General features: G+C 51.3%; 1 protein-coding gene across 1 annotated transcript in view; it reads left to right on the top strand.

The window, feature by feature from the left end:
- LOC128268555 (autophagy-related protein 13 homolog) overlaps positions 1–16,098 on the top strand; it is a 29,931-nt gene extending 13,833 nt beyond the window's left edge. The window contains exons 3-4 of the mRNA XM_053005680.1: positions 10,382–10,577; positions 13,863–16,098. Of these exons, the coding sequence (XP_052861640.1) occupies positions 10,382–10,577; positions 13,863–14,769 (1,103 nt within the window). The 3' untranslated portion in view covers positions 14,770–16,098. The remainder of the gene's footprint in view (positions 1–10,381; positions 10,578–13,862) is intronic.
- The last annotated feature ends 845 nt before the right edge of the window (positions 16,099–16,943 follow it).

Below are 16,943 nucleotides of genomic sequence, written 5' to 3'. Positions count from 1 at the left end.
CTCGGTACACACACCGCCAACGAGGACGTGCTTTATCGCACGCGCGGTACACGGTGGAATCAGAGAAAATCATTGTTTTCTTACGAGCCCTCACCCCGTAAGTGATGCACCTGGCGCATCGTGACTGCATCTTGCACGGCGCCGTGCCACGCTTAACTTTCGCAACCCATCATCTCCTCGTGTGCGGGTTTGTTGAATATTTAAACAATGCTTAACGCAACTGCGCCTCCTCGAGTGATGCAATGGCTAAACGGCTTCGAAGATGCTTCTCGAGTGGCAACTTGAATTGATCTTACCGTGCCCATACCTATGGAGAGAGAGAGATACGCACGCGATGGTGGATTAGTTTTAAAAGTAACGTCGGGTTCAATCTAAACATCTACTACTCCAAGATAACTCAATTACGAAACGGGTAACGGAGAACTGTATCGCGAACCGCGGGAACCGCTCACAATTAGAAATCGGGTTATATTAATCTTCCGCTGAGACGGCACTTTTCTAATCCAATTAAAACTTCGGGCGGCTGCTGGTTGGTGGGCGTTTTGGTCGTGAAAAGTCGCCCTTCACTTCTTGGCTGCTCCCCTTTTTCTCGCTCTGCGTGTTTGGCGGCCCCTTTTCCCGCCTTCTCGCTGGTTGGTTGGCTCGCGAAAAGAAAGACGGTTTCGCGGTAATTGGCTTTAATTACGTTTGATTTATGATCCGTCGGTGGCCATTCGAAGGTCAGTCAATTGCGGTACGTACGTACACTTCTTTCTCTCTCGCACTCTCTGATACCTCGGATTGCTGCCGATCAGTTCCGCTCCGAATCGGAACATGCTGGTGGTGCAGATGCATCTCGCTGCATTCGTTGGCGCCGGAAGTTCAACGTTTCACGCCCGCTGCACTATGCAAACAATGTTCGGCGCTCTACCGGCAACACGTGAAGCTTCGAACAATAAACTTCCGAGCGGATGGGCCATTAAAAGGTGTCAAGGAAGATGCAAATCGTGGTGCGGTGCGAGATGCGGAATGATGGGATGCTCAACAAGCTCTCGCTCAAGGTGTGTGAGATTAGTATCACCTTTCCGCGAAGAAATTCTCCTCTCTATCAGCGGGGCCGCACGTAACACGTTTTCTGTAGGCCGCGGCGGGTCCATGGGGTTAACCCTCCCAATTTAATCAACCAGCCAGCGAGGAGCGTGTTTTATCTGCGAGCTTTTTACACGGTGGACGATGCTGTTACTTGGCACATTTTTTTGGGTTGTCGTAAAACAATGAGATTAAAATCATCGCCCGGTATCATTAGCCGACTTACGAATGACAGCATTCTGTGCCGCACGGTGTGTGTTGTCACGTTACTTTATCTCGCACCCGCATGGCAACCTAGGGCAATCGGCAGGGACATTCGAGAGCGAAACGCGTGCAAAATTATCTTTAATCCATTTTTGTTTGTTTTTGCAACCGCCTTTGTGTGTCTCACGGCGTGCATCACGTGGCTGCAAGTCGTTGAAGTGTGTCCCCTAAAATGATAAAAACTGGCGTCGCTTGGTGATTGTGAAGGCCCGCACCGGCATCGCCCCGATTGGATTGGTTTGATAGAAGCGCATTCCGATTTGGATGACTTTCTGAAAAATCGCTCCGGCGCGGCCCAAGGTGGCCCCCGGAATGGAATGTGAAGAATGTCCGACAGAAGAAGCCACCGTCTGCAGGGCAGGAAGTGTGGCACCCGTCCTATGGCCAGTGGCGCATAATTCCGGCCGCCGCTTTCCATCAGTAGCTGCCAAACTGGGTGTGTCGAGTCTCCCGGCGGTGACGACGACCTTCCGCGCAACCTTGCCAAGGTAATCCTTCGGGTAATTAATTCGGTGCTCGCGATACGAGCTCCGTAAGTGTCGATTTCCACCTTCGAAGCGGCACGAGCCACTCCGTGAGGCATGAAATCGAATACCCAACTCCGGATAATGGAAGGTTGGACGTGGTGGTGGTGCTGGTATGCAACCCAGTGGTGCGCTCGATGCTTATTATTATTTTCTTCGGAACTGGGTCAAATTAGATAAAACGAAAGGTTCGGCAAAAGCGTTACTAAGTGCCACGAGTTTCCATTCCAGGTACATTGGTCCCGGTACCTGTCCGGTGTTGTTACTGACCGATCGGACCCGAGCGGGGAAGATGTGGCCTATGTGACTGCCCGAGGGCCCACCGATAACCCGGGCCGGGGATGATATTATGAAATTTATGCGAATAAATTAATTGAAGGCGGTGAACAAGGCGGCCAAAAAATGGTTGCCCGCGACCGATGGGCCGAAGGTCTTGCTTTTTAAATTGATCGAATCGATGTCTCGCGATAGGAAAAGGCTTTTATCGGCGGCTTTTAGCCTCATTAGCGATTGGCCCATATAAAATGGCATTTAAATCTGACGCGTCCGCTCGGTAGTTAGAGGTCGCCATCGTCGGGCTTCTACTGCAAACTGCGGCTGTCGCAAAGGAAACAAAATACCTTTAAATCGAGAATCACGTGATTAAGTCGGTTCCGGACCTTCCGGTGTTTCGCTTTCACCAAAACCGGTTGCCGTTCCCGCTTTACCATGACTCGATCCGGGCGCCGCTGCCACGTTGGCAGCGGGGACCGGGGACACGCTGCACCTTACCCATCTTCGGTGGCGTCACAACTGAATGGTGGCGAATGGTTGAACGTTCTGTGCCGCTGAGAAGGGAAAAGTTTACTCCAGACTCTGACCCCAGACATCCGGAGGGTATAGCTTCGCTTCAACCCTTCAACCGTGAGCAAGTGCCAAGTAATGGGTAAGAAAATTGTTCGCCCAACAAACAAGTCAATTAAACAACCCCGGCCTGGCACGTGCCCACGGAGGAACTTTTGCAGCAAGTTAGTTACTGGCCAGCTTTTGTGCCGCCAAGATTGTGAAGCAAAAAACCTTACGCGTCAACCTTCACAATGTCGCCGTTGTGTGGCTCGCGTTGTTTCTTTTAATTTGGTCCCCTGTTTTTGTGGCAAAGAAGTTCACTTCATTGCGGAATGCGCGGAGTGTACCGAGCGAATAAATAAGGCACCAGGAAGAGGTGATCTGGTGGCATTAAACGAAACTTGGAACTTGCCACTTAGGACTTGCGTCCGCCCGTGTGTGTGTGTCCATCTTAGGCTGGGCCACGCCGCGTCAAGGAAGTGCAAAAATTATCATCCCAACGCGATCTGCGAACGGAAGGTTGCGAATTATTTTCCACCGTTTAATAAGTCCATCGTCACCAGAGAGGTGGCGATCGTGGCGGTGAGACGATGGGGACAGCAGCACCTGACCGGCAGGCGGGCAACGTACGATGATAAAATACTAATTAGTAGGAGGGATTTCTTTTTCTTCGTTGCGCGCCCGCTTGTTGCTGTGCTGGAGTGTGTTTTTACAATCCCCACCACCCGGTCGTGTATGTTAATGGCCGCTAAAACCCGGTTCTCGCCAGTGGCGGGCGCGTTGATCGAGGGCAGGGAATTCCGGTAATAAACGAAACGTGTCATCTCTCGTCGGGCGGGTTGTGGCCACCGGTTGTCACCGGTTGAGCACGCTTTTGCAGTGGAACCACGTTCCCGGCCGGTGAGTTCACAGTAGTGGACCTCAGGGGTGGAGCACGTTTCGAAGTGTGGCGTCTGAAACCCCGGGCGGTGATAAATCCAAAGGTTGCTGTCGATAGGCCGCTTCCAGGCACTGTCATGTTGACAAACTTTTCCTTTTCTAGCTACTGAAGACGCGGCCGTGGCAGCGTAGGCCAACGGGATAAACAGTAAACTTCTCGTTGAATTATGATTAATGTCGGGACGAGCTTTTGCCGACCGCGCACAGATCGCGCTCCTTGGGACCATCTGTCTATTATTGCGACTGATCGAAGCGTGACCGATTCGACTTACAATTGTCATTCGGACGCATTTTTCCTCTGTTTATATGCACAAGAAAATGCTGCCTTTGGAGTTTAGGGCAAATATCGGAGTCGTGCCAATCAAAACAATCCTCGTACGCCTCGTGCCAAAATTCTTCACTCCATTAGCGTGTGCCGCTTGTTGTGGACAGCTTCGTTTCGCGAAGATCACTCGCGGTGTAGCCTTTTTTTGTGTTTCCTCCATTTTTTCCTTCCATTACGCAATGCCTTTAAACTGACATTGGGCCCGAGAATCTTCTTCCCGCGACCACTCAACGGTTTTCAACTCTGTTCCCTCTGGAACACCACACATTCGTGGGGCCGTGTTGCGCGCCGGCTGATGATCGCATCAAGTGGTGGTGGTGTCGGCCCCGAGAGGGTTGTTTCCCGAGGTTGTTACGCTAATGGGTTTATCTAACGTTCTCTCTTACGTACTGCCCCGTTCTGACCTTGAATTCGCGTGCCGGCCCTTCTTCGTGATCCTTTTTCTTTCTCTCTCCGTCATTCTACATACGGGGAGGACGGCCTGTACCGATTCGCGATGGTAACCCAATTAGATGGGAGGCCCGTCGTCACCCCCAACAAGGCGAGTGGCCATCGATTTGGCGCAAACAGCGCAAAAGAATGTAAGGCACTAGGCAAACGATGGAAGGAAGGCCCCATTGGGGAAAAGGTGTTTCGTGTCAAGGTTAGTCACGCTCTTTCAGTGGTCAGTGGTGTGCGAATGTGTCTCCCGTCGTGTCTCCGTGCCCGACGGGGGACGCACGACCAAGTCTGCCCGTACCTCCTTCTCCGGTCTAGCAGCACCTGCAGGGTTTCCACGCTTTTCGCTTTCGGCGTCTGGCTTTCGCCCCGGCGCCACGGAAGTGTCATGCCGGCTCGTGCCCTTTTGGGTTGCATAAAAGGAGTGCAAATCCGTGCGTTGCACTTTTTGACGTTTCAACTTTTGCGCAGGAATTTTCTACACTCTCCATTACGGTGCGGGTTTCCCAGGTTGCCCATGCATGATATAATTCGTCGTTGGGCAATCGAGAACCGGGAGTCCGGAATTGTTGCCAGAGGAAGGTGACGAGATCGAAAGGAACGCAAATGGTGTTTACCAGTTTACTCCAAACCGGTTCGCACCGGGTTTATCGCGCAGTTACCGGGAGGTTCTAATTACCCGATGGCGCCCGGTAGTTTAGTTCCGGTCCACCAGAGGTCCGAACCGCGTGAGGCACAGCATCGTGGCAAATTAAAAAAAAACAAACATCAGCTACCAACGTTGTCTCGAAGCGCGGTCGGTACTAAATTTTAACGTCCCGTCATCTTCCGACTTCCGACGGAAGCGGGTCCGCGTGAGATACCGGTCCAGTGGGTAAACGAATCGCTGTTTGAAGGGGCGCTGGTGTTGATGACTCGATCGTGTCGTAGTGACTTTAATGCAAACGTTTACACACTTCCGCCGTAACTGACACTTTGCTGACATTTCAGCCACCCTGAGACAGAGGGAGAGAGAGAGAGGTGTCACGTTCCATCGCCGGACGTTCGTGTCAACTCACCGGTAGTGCGGGGGGAACACTCTGATCATCGTAATTAATCATTGAAAGTTCACCTGACGCAGATCACACGTCGATCAACTGGCATTTAGAGCTTTGGTGCGCTGTGCCAACGAACTTCCTGCAACTCCGCGGCTGGGATGCTAGTCGATCGCACTTTATGTATGCAAATCGAGAGTAATGTCACGTTTTTTTCGCAACAACCAAACACAGCAAAACAGAGGTGCAAGCTGATTAGAAATTCTCTCGCCGAGCTCCGAAAGGAGCGCGGATATTGCATGCAAATGGAATTTTCGCTATCCTTCCTTATTAAAATTAATGCAAGAAAAGCGGGAAGGTGCCTTCCAAGGCCCTGCCTACAGTCGGTCGTCATATGCTGACGGGAAGACGGGAAGAACGTTAAGCGTTATTTAGCTTATTTTTAACGCCGATTATCAATGCTTAATGTGTTGTCACTAAAACTTAAAACTTCCCGTGCCGTTCCATTCGATAGTATTGGCTGCACATAGATTTCTATTCTTGTGTCTAAATCGAATGGAATGTGGTCGCTTACTGCATTCCAAACACCGCATTCCTTCGGTTGTTCCATTGGCGAGCCTTCGCCACTCGTTGATTGGCGCCACGTTGGTGACCATTTACATACAAGACGAAGTGCACGAAGTGTCCGCATCTATGTTAGTGAATTGTCCGCAATTCGCGCGAAATGAAGCAAGAGCTCTCCGCGATCCGTTTGATCCGCTTTCGGTTGGTGTACTTCCTCCGGTTTCTCCATCTCCGATCGGGGCCACCTTGAAGCCGGTTGAGTCGAGCGTTGCACGCTGCAAAACTGCACTCGACGCATTCGCAGGTCCATTCGCCCGGTGCAGCATAGTACGGGGTGCCGCCGGCATGTGTACAAATATAGCCCCACCGGTGCACGGGGTGGGCCGTTCGCGCGAAGGCTATTTTTAATCCCAGCCAAGCAAGGAACAACAGCCGCGATTCCGCCAATGTCACGGCGGAGCCGGTTTAACGTGCGAGGGAAATTATAGATCTTTCTTCTTCCTTGTGCGCTGTGGCCGGGGGTAGTTCTCCTCGGGGTGGTGCCGCCGTTCTCAACTTTGTCGTGAAGGGCCGGCACCATTTTAACCGGCGGTCGCTAGGTAAACATACATTGGTCAAACCGATTCCCCGACACATCCGACAATTGTTCGCCGCTCGCATTTCTGTTTACTTTCCCGTGACTCGCTCGATCGTAATCATTTTCTGATGGCCCTGCTAGCTACTGCTGCTGCTGCTGGCACTTCTCGGGTTGGGTTTTGTGGGCGCGACTCTCGCTATTGGACTCGGAGTAAACAAGCTCACCCTCTGCGCCCTGCGATCCTCGGTCAAAGGCCCGCCCGGTGACAACTGAGCTAACCCTAACCCTCCTTGTTTAATTTGTAAAACAAACCCGCCCAACTTCGTTGCCCCTTGCGGATGTTGAATTTACAAAAATTGAAACAAACGTTCATTCGAAACCTACATGTTGACTGTTTATGATAACGTACGATTAGCATATCGAATGCACGGACAAACATCATTGTTTGGTTGAAAATCTACACCGATATTTTAATAGTTTGAAGCTAGATTATTTTGGACGCTTTTCCATCCAAATTCAGCCTACATAAGTGAAGATTTGATCAAAGAACATTGAAGCTATTATAGAAATATACAGCCCTTAATCCGTTGACCAAACCTTGCAGCTACACTGTTCCCTGCTCTACAATGTTTCGCTGGCGTTGGATTTCACCGCGGACTTCAGCAGCTTATCGGCCGCGATCGCGAACCGCGTCGTTGGTAGTTGTGGTGGTGGCGTCTTTGTTTAAAACAGTGCGCTTCCCGCGCCGAGCATCATGTTTCCAATTATCGCTCCCCCGCGTGACCTAGAGAGTTGCATGACCAGCGCCGCCAGAGTGAGTCACCGAGAAAGTGGAGATGATTTCATGCCCAGTAGTAGCAGGGTGTCCGGACTATGATTCGACTTCCGCATTGTGTGATGATTGCTGGCTAGCCCGTTTGTGATGAAGTCGTCGTGGAAAAAAGTTTCCAATTTGTTGATAAGACACCCCCTTCGTGACAGCGGCCGCCCCTTAATAATAGACAACAGAAACAAGTTCATTTTGATCCCAGCGACGATAGAGGATGGGGTTGTCCAGCCGAAGCCGGAGCACGTTTCCATCGGTCATGCTCACGGCAGGCGCTACCTCTTATCTGTGGTACTATTCCCGCAATTTTGTGGTCAACATAGAGGTGCTCCCGCTGAAACCCCCCATAAAGGGGACACTGATAAGGCAATGTTACATCTCTGAGGGAGTTGCACATCTGGTTATCAATCGGTACACTCGGTCGGACTGATATCGATTTCCACTAAACCACAACCGTTGCAACCTGTCGCTTGATAGGCAAAAGAGTGGCAAAAGAGTCAAAGCCAAATTCCTGTGGTCTTCATCCTTCCATGCGGTGTGTCCCGTTTGTAGTTCCCTGTGTGTTGATCAAGTGCAGCTTCCGAGCGGCTGCAGCTTGTCAAACAATTGGAAATAGACTCGAAGAAAAAACATAAACAAACAAGCAACAAACCAACTCTCTTATCAAACGAATGCGCCGGATTGACGTCAGTCGGGAGTGTGTAGAGCTTAGAGCAGTCAGAGCCCTCTGGAAAGCACGAGATAGCGCCACGGGTGTCCGGGCGGCACTTTCTTTATCACCCGGCCACAATAAAAACGCCCCTTTGACGGGTCGGGCGTCCTGAACGCGGAGTACATAGAAAAGGCAAGATCTAACGACAGTTGGGGCCCGTCGCGGAAACAATAGCGGTCTCTGTGGTAGAGTTCACACGCTCGCGTCAAGCGTGACAATGGCACGCTACGCCTACCGCCAAGAAGGGATGGGTGGGTTGAGAAACGATCGCCCTCCCCCCTGGTGATTAATTAATCGCGTTCGTGGCGCCAGCTGGCGGCTGACCAGTGGCCTTCTCTCCCACGAACAGACAGCTCCTCAGGTCTCTTTTGTCGAACTCTGTCGCCCTTGCAACTTTCTTGTTTACTTCTTACTCGCGATCTCCCGCAGCTCCCGAATCGGACTGACATCTTGGATCATGTTCGAAGTGCGGAACGTGTTCAAATTTGGCTACGAGAAATGTTTACTCCCCGCACATTAACTCACCGTCAACAGATCGAAAGATCTCTCGGATCACTGTGGGACCAGCGATGTCTATCTCTCGCGCAGCCTGACAGACAAGGTTTGGGCGTGCCAAAAATAAATTCACCGGCAGCCGGTGAATGTTTCGGTCTCGGTCACAGTCGTCGAGAATCGGCGGGTCAGCCTAAAAACGGACACGCTTTTGAAACGGGGATCACCAAAAATATCTTCACAACTCTCGTCTAGCCTGCTCCTTTGGCCGTGTTACAGGTGGTCGCGCCACCAATTGCATCCCTTCGTCCTTACTTCGGGTGCATTCTTTTGGGTGGCGTGGCGACGACGGCGCTTTGCATAGCAACAGCTACCAGCATACGGGGGTTACGCCACCAACAGACTTCCGTCGAGCTACAAATTGCACCACCGTCGTGACGGAAGGCTGCCGGTGACGGTTGCAACGATCTGCCCCCTGATCGGTTGCGCTCCCAGACCGCCGCCGTCGGTTGGCGGAAGTGTGAGGACTTCAATTGGATAATCATCGGCCTGTCGCAGGCGCAGATGACAGCCAAACGACTCACGGGAACTCGGAGAGCGCCCCCCGCGCGTGATCGGCTGACACGTCAAGCATCACCGCGAGCCCAGGGGAAATAGAAAGCCGCAGCGCATTGTTTTTGTGTTATGTAAGGACCACCGTTCTTCCTCTGGTGGATCCTCTTCTGTCCTAGTCCAATCAACGCACGCACCCAAGAGCCGCTTCTTTTCTTTGCCGCTTGCCACAATCATAAACGCAGGTCAAACCTCCCGAGTCACCGGCACCAGCGGGGGGTCGTTTCAAAGTATCAAAACAAAATGATTAGACACCTTCAACACATCGTTGCTGCGTGAAGGCGTGGCACATTATGTCGTAGACAGCAGCTGGCCGAGGAGACAACTGAATCGAGCGTGGGGGGAACCCCAACAGACCACTAGTAGTTCACCACGTCCGATCATTACTACGATCATTGGCGCCACTACTGGCGACTACTACTACTACTGCGCTACGTGGCGAATTCCGCGGCCGCGGAGGGTCTGTGTCGCCAATGACTGTCCCGCACCCGCTAGATTCGCACCCTCTGTGTTCTGCCGCGACTCACACGTACACACGCGTTGGTGTCGCCGCCGAGCGATAAGATGTCCCCGCGTAAGGCCTGCGCACTTATCACTTACCCACACATGGAGACATGTTGTAGAGAAGTTCCACATTACAGAGTCTCTAATTTTGCACAACTTTTCGCCAACCCCTGAGCGAAGAACCATCGGGAAAAAGGTGTCCTCCCTTTAAGGTATCTAACCTACTTCAACGGGTTAAACCCCCATCTGGACAAACACTTTGCATCCTTCTCCCTCATCCACGGCGCCTCGGGTGGCGCCAACTCGTGATGTCGTGCGGCCGCATAAAGTGCTTAATTCCTCCTTCTCTCAGAAGTAAGTGGAACTCGCAAAGTCGCAAACTCGGGGAGGCCATTCAAATCGGCGCTCGCGCCACACGCACAACTCGCCTGTCTGTGTTGGTGATCGCGGTTCCGCGGAACACGTTGACCGTTTCTGTGTTTTGGGCTGGGTGGGGGGGATCGTGCGTTGTGTGTGCGGCGGGGCCAAAGTGCACCCACTGGGAGAGGAGCGCGGCGATCGAGAGAGAGAACCGCGAGAGAGATTCGAGCGCGAACCGTCTGTCCGTAGTCGTCGTGAAGCAAAAGCAATCCACGCTTACCCGTTGACTCTCATTCATTTCTCGACCCTTCCAACAGGCGATGGTCATAACCAGGTGCGCGTCGGACAGTTGTGCACCCAAATCGGAACACTAAACATGGCCGTGGCCTACCGGACGAAGATTACGTTCTCGCCTACGCAAACCGGACGCGACAACACGATCATGCTGAAGAGCGATCACTTCCTGAAGGATCTCAGCCCGAAGCACGTACGCTACAATTACAACAAAAAGAAGTAAGTATCGCGGTGCGAGTGTGCCAGTGGGGACACTCTAGTCTCTGTCCATCCAAATACATTTTGGATCTGGAAAAGTTCCGTCAAAACAACGGAACGGAATCGAGAAGTGATCAGAGAAGTGACGACAAACAGCACCAGTGACCGTGTGACACATTTGAAATGCGAAAAACCTCACCGAAATCCGGGGACAGAGTCGAGTGACGCGCGGCCATCCCATCTTCCGTCGGAATAATAGCTGATTCATGCATTTTGTTGGTATCCACGGTTTGCATTTGCGTCACGGCGGCAGGCAGCAACGATCACGACGAAGACATCCGCTGGCGCCGTGAGGAGGAATGACAATCAAGCCCCTCGATCCTCATCACCCATCATCATCATCATCATCATCAGGTCGGCTCTCTATCGGTGATGGGTGTCATATTTTTTTGTGTGAAGTTTTAAATTATGCCCCGTCACCAACAGTGCAGAGTGGGATTCCCACACGCACGCACGCACACACGGGTTTTGGCGCGCATTCCTTGCACCCCTTTCGGGGTGGTGGACACCTGAATGCTGCGACAGAGCGAGTGGCCGAAAAGAAGAGTGAACTACTAGTTGTGGTAGCTGGTAATGGTGGTAGTGTGTGGAATGCGGTCCACGGAAGAGCTGCGGTTGGGAGCCAAGCGGAATGCGTTTGATTGTGGCCACGGCGTGATGATTTGTGTGATCGTGGACCCCGCGCGGCTGGTGTGGAGAAGTGAGTGCGCCCTCCGCGATACCGTTAGAGTTGCATCGAGCTGTCAGCAGATGGAGCTGTTGTGGTGATGTTGAAATTCACAAAATTAAGATTCACTCGCCCGATCAAAGGAGGCGGCAGGTGTAGTAGGATGCTAGGCGCGAAGGAAACCATTAGCAACCACAACAACAACAACGGTGCTGTGGATGCTGAGCATCTCGCCCTATGCGCCACATGTCCGAAGGTTGGACGCACACAAAGTTTGGATTTTTAAATTTCAAATGACATCGCACGCTCTGTCGTCGCACGACGGCATCGAGAGTGTGACATTGCAATGGTGAGTCGTGCGGGGAGTGCGTGGCACACTCGGATGGTCTCGCGATGCGGCGATGGAGAAATCAACCGGTTTGATTCGGAGGTTTTAATCGCAACGCGCAGCGCTTGCTGCGTTGGCAACGCTTGGTGGCAACGCTGTGAAGGTTTTTGCGTTTCCCCCCACTTTCAACGTTCAAGCAGTTCCAACATGGCGGCAGTCTAGTGTGCTTTATGGACACTACTTGGAAACGGAACCGATACCGAATTGGTAAAGCAGATCCCACCAGTGTCGCTTACCGATGAGAACCGCAAAGGAAATGGAAAGTGAGGTGCTTTCAACAGCACCATCACCGTCGGTAGTGAATCCGTTTTGTGATAAAAGCCTTACCAAGAAACCTGAAGGAGTAATACAGAATGGTATCACAAGGTGTCTTGTGGCAGGATGATCGCGCAACTCTTTCGAGCACAATTGCTCCAATAAATCTTGCTACTCGAGGGGGCTTATCCGTCAGGTAACCCTGATAACGAGGATCCGGTTCGGTTAAAGCATCCCCTATCTGGCACAATGTAAAAGATATACCTGAGTGGCGTCCGCAATGCGGATTGAGATTAGCAGCCGCGAGTCGAACTTCACTTCAGGAAGTAACGGCACTTGAAATTGAAATACCTCTAGTAGGAAAGAAGGGAACCGATCGCTAGTTCCGACGACCGATCATGCCATGATTCAACGCGCTCCTCGAAGGTCGAGAGGGCGAAAGCATTGTGAAAGGGAACCCAGCATATCGACGCCTATCGGTCAGAATGTCATCATCGTAAATCTTCGAAATGGTGCAACAAAAAAACTGCAACATTGCACCAAGCAGCGAGAGAGGGGGCCCCAGCCACGTACTGACCAACGATAACCGGATCGTGGTGTTGTCCTGGCGGCTCTGTTGGCCCACCGGCCGTTTGTTATGTTTCTCCGACGAGATTACAGGCGGCGAGGTTCGCCTGGAAGGGCGCGCATAATCACGCCTCGGAGCTTCGGAGGCCTATTCCTATCTTGTGCAACGTAAGCTTTAGATAGGAGCTTTTTTGAAGGCGAAGAAAAAATGGCTGAAAGATAATGAACCGGCCAGGTTTGCAATCACCAGGTTTGTTACAAAATCTGCTGATCGGAGGTCATCGATCGCATCGTCTCCAAAGCGCCAGCAACGTTATTTGAGCGAAATTGCATCCCGCTCAGCGCGATCGTGTACTCTCACCGTCGTAGGATCTCGCCATTAAATGGAATGTGGAACATAATTTATCACCTCCAGCCCACGGATGAGTGGGCTCCAGTTTGTGCGCCTTGCCAAAGGCGGCCCTACCGCGCGTCGTCCGAAGTGAATGGAGAAAATTAATTCCACGTCGCCTCACCGCCATTCTCCAGACGGCGGAGTGCCCGCAGAAGCACGACAGGCTTCCGCCCGGGTTTCCAGCAGCCAATCAAGCGTCTAGCGACAGTGCAGCGATTCGTATCCGTGGGTAGATTCATTCATAAACCACACGATCGCCACAGCAGCGAAGAAGTGTGGGAGACAACACACCTCCTTGCGTCGAGGGCCCTTACCCGGGTCTCTCTCACGTGGGCGATGAAGCTGTTGGCCGGCGCGGTTCCCCTGGGGCCCTTTCAAGACCGGTGGTCTGCCCGTTCTTACCGTTGTGTAGGTTTCGGGGTCCTCCTCTCTCTTTTCTGTCAACCGATGATCGATATTTCCTTTATTAAAAACCATAACCAGGGCTTGCTGGCTGCCTGCCTTTCCAATGGCCTGGCAGCCAGTATTAATGGTTGGCGAGGGGAAAAAAGTGAAATAACGCTACGAACGGCATCCAGACCTAATCTGTCTCTGCAAACGACGCGATATTGGCGCCCACACGAATACCACTGGAGGCGGTCCACTTGACTTACCGCGTTCGTTAATTGATGGAGCCGTCTGCGGACTCCGGCCGAGCGACCAACCGGTCCCGCATGACTTTTTATGGCCGGGACGCTGTTGCTCATCGGAACCAACCGCGACCAATCACTAGAAATAGTTGCTGCTCTTGGATTACTGCAGACATTTAAGCAGCAAATTGAAGTCCGCTCGCCAACGCGGCCTCCAGAAGTAAAAGGTTTAATCGAAAAACACCGTAACCGGTGGCAATCTTTTCCTTGCACATCATGACTCTTATCACTAAGTTTAAATTTTATTAACTTAACTAATTTGTGTTCGCCGTTCCTTTATTTGCAGTGATAAAAAGATAATCGATTTGGACAAACCGATGCGATGCGGTGCCTTCGTTGATCCGTCCCGGGTGAAGAAGTACACCGAGGACGACTACATACTGCCAGAGACGCCACCGTTCAGCTGGTTGCTGCCGAAACCGCGCGACGAGAACGGCGAGGATCGGATCTCGCTCCACTCGCCGACGACGACGAACGTGGTGGACGCGGAGAACTGTTCCGGCAACGCCAACAATCTCATCAACAACCTCCAGAACCAGAGCAACAATAACAACAACAACAATATCCCGCAGCCCCAGGGCAAGGGATCGTACGAATCGGGGGCGTGTGCAGCCGGCCCGATGCACTTCCGGTTGTCGCAGTCGCCCAAAAGTAACGCCGCCGGCAGTGGGGAATCGACGGTGGGACCGCTGGCACCGTCCAGTATCGGAATGTCGGTCCCTGTGAGTACCGCCACCGGAACCAGTCCGCCGCTCGGTTCGCTCGGGGCCGATGGTGGGCTGCGACGCTCATCGCGCTGGTCGATCCGGCGTGATCCGTCCGAGGACGAACGGATGCTGAAGGAGCTACACTTTGCATTTGCCGAATCGACGGCCCAGGGCGAGTTGGCAAAGTTTTTGCGCGAATGCCAAAATGCGCCGACGCTGCAGGAGTTTGATATGATGCGCTCGAGCGGCGGCGATACCGTGACCGATGCGACGATCGACGGCAGCCGGATACTGACCGAAGCCGATACCTGCTGCGAACCGTGCGAGCGGCGGATCGACGACGACGACCACGACAACGATGATGACGACGACGATGCCATCAATGACCTCACGCGCCAGCTCGAGCAGTTCGAAACGTCGCTACCGGAGTACGAGTACCTCGTGTCATCGCTTTGCCAAACGGTGGACAGCAATTCGAACAGCTAAACGGATGGCGGCGCGGGCAACAATCCGACCGCCGTGGGTGTGGCGAGTTTATTGTTAATTTTTTTCGAGAGAGCACACACTTCTGTACTCCTGTGTCGACTGATATATATTTTTTGATGATATTCATCTCCACATTACACACACACACACTGCGCACACACACATAAAACACTGAGAAAACCACAAACATCATAACCACAGAGCAGTAGGAAAGACAAGACGGCGGATGTTGCGACAGCGACAGAAGGAACGGGAAACGATAGGTCCAAAGGACGCGGCACTGCTAGGGAACGGAACGGCACGATTGAACTACTCTGTTTCAATGTGACCACCGTTTCGAGAGGAGGTTGTGTGTGTTTTGTTGCAGAGTCCTTGCCTTTTGAGCCATCATAATCTACGTGTTTTTTTTACTATTTCGGGCCGTCGCATGTGAAGCGGCCGAATGAAGATAATGTTCCTTATTGTGTGCGCGCGGGGCAGCAGCAGTGTGTCAGGGCACCCGTCGAATGAGTAGCCAAATAAGTTCAATCGTCCCCAGGGGTCCCTTATTTTCTACATATTTATGCATTGAATCCAAATTAATCCAAAGTATATTCTTCCCCGCCATACACTGCTAGTGAAGCTTTTGTTCGCTTTCGAAAAGGATGCTGCTTTCGCCGGCGCATTGCATTGGTGGTCATTTACCGACTGACATTGGCTTTAATATTGTTCGATTGCTTTAAGAGCGCAACGCAAGGGGGGGAAGTAGATGGATGGCGAAGGATTGTTGAAACGGAGGGGAGTGATCACAAACGTAGCTAGGCTCTTTACGGCTCACCACGGAACTGTTTTCCGGCCACCCCATTAAACGTAAAGCCCCGCCGCTGGCGTCGTGTTTGTAAATAGTACAACATTTGTTATAGGCTTAAAACCGTCGCAAGGAGCCGGACCTTGCTTCTCCTGTAAATAGGCGTCCAACTATTATTTGGCTACCATTTTTTTTTTCTTTTACATTACTTTCGGGGAGAATATGCTTGTTGTGCGGAAGGGAGGGTCAGCGAGCAGCGGTGGGGTGCTAATGCCCGGTTTGGGGCGCCGGGAAACAATTCCCGTATCGAACGGAGAACAGAAAATACATTTTCAGCCAGAACATTTTCGAAGGCGAAGAAAGTTAGTGTCGTGGACGAGAACAATGTGCCGATTACGCCGGGAAAACTTACTGTTATTCACGATTTTTATCCTTTCGTCAGTTTATATTCAACTAGGTTTAGCGCGTAAGGGAAAACGTGTGCTGGTAAAGCGCAGGGATGGGATACTGTATCGTTTAAATATAACTCAACAATTATTTTATACCTTCTGATGTTGGAGCCGATCTTTGTCGAATTCTGGTTACTATTTCATAGAAACCCCTCTCGAGAGCATGGGGGTAAAGAGAGGGAAGTTATGTATCATCAGCTATCTAAAATTTGGTTTGCGTTAACTTCAAAATACTTCAAACACATTAAACAGTGTAACATTTTAGTGTTAGTTACGTTCCGTTGCATCACATATCATGGATTGGCATACGCTCCAAGCATAAGCGGCGCGCAGTATCTGTAATCGGTTCCTTTTCTATCGCCACGCAATGCAAAAATTACACATTTATTACCACCATACGTTGAATGAAAGACCAAACATTTATGAATAAGAAATGAAACGTGTTGTTGGCTGAAATTGTTTGCCAAATAGGTTGAGCCTTCTATTTTCTTGTCTTCGTTTCAAAGAGACTGATCAGCCTAAGAGAGGAGAGAGAGAGAGAGAAGAACAGTGCGTAGTCACATGTCGCTAAATCGCTTTTTAGGGCCTTACACTTGATAGCAAAATTTTAGGACCGAGTCAGAGTTACTTTTGTGCTTAAAGCTAGCGGGAAAACCATTTCATTGTCGAACCTTTTGGGTATAGAAGTAAGTTTAATTGGAAAAAGGGCATAAAAGATATCATTGGCAGGGCGTTTTTTCTTTGTTTCTGTTCCAAATGAAATGGTTTGAGAACGGAAATGTAATATTTATTAGATAAACAAATATGTTTTCTTTTCTTCCCATACAAACCCATACAATGTAGGCTCACAGTAAAACAGTAAACAGTAAATCGAAACAATAGGCATTATGTCAGGCATATTAAGTCAAGCGGCACATCACGGACAGAGAGGAAAGTCG

The sequence above is a fragment of the Anopheles cruzii genome, chromosome 2 (genome assembly GCF_943734635.1).
Source record: "Anopheles cruzii chromosome 2, idAnoCruzAS_RS32_06, whole genome shotgun sequence".
Classification (NCBI taxonomy): domain Eukaryota; kingdom Metazoa; phylum Arthropoda; class Insecta; order Diptera; family Culicidae; genus Anopheles; species Anopheles cruzii.
Note: the sequence above shows the minus strand (reverse complement) of the source record. Positions and strands in the feature narration are given on the sequence as shown.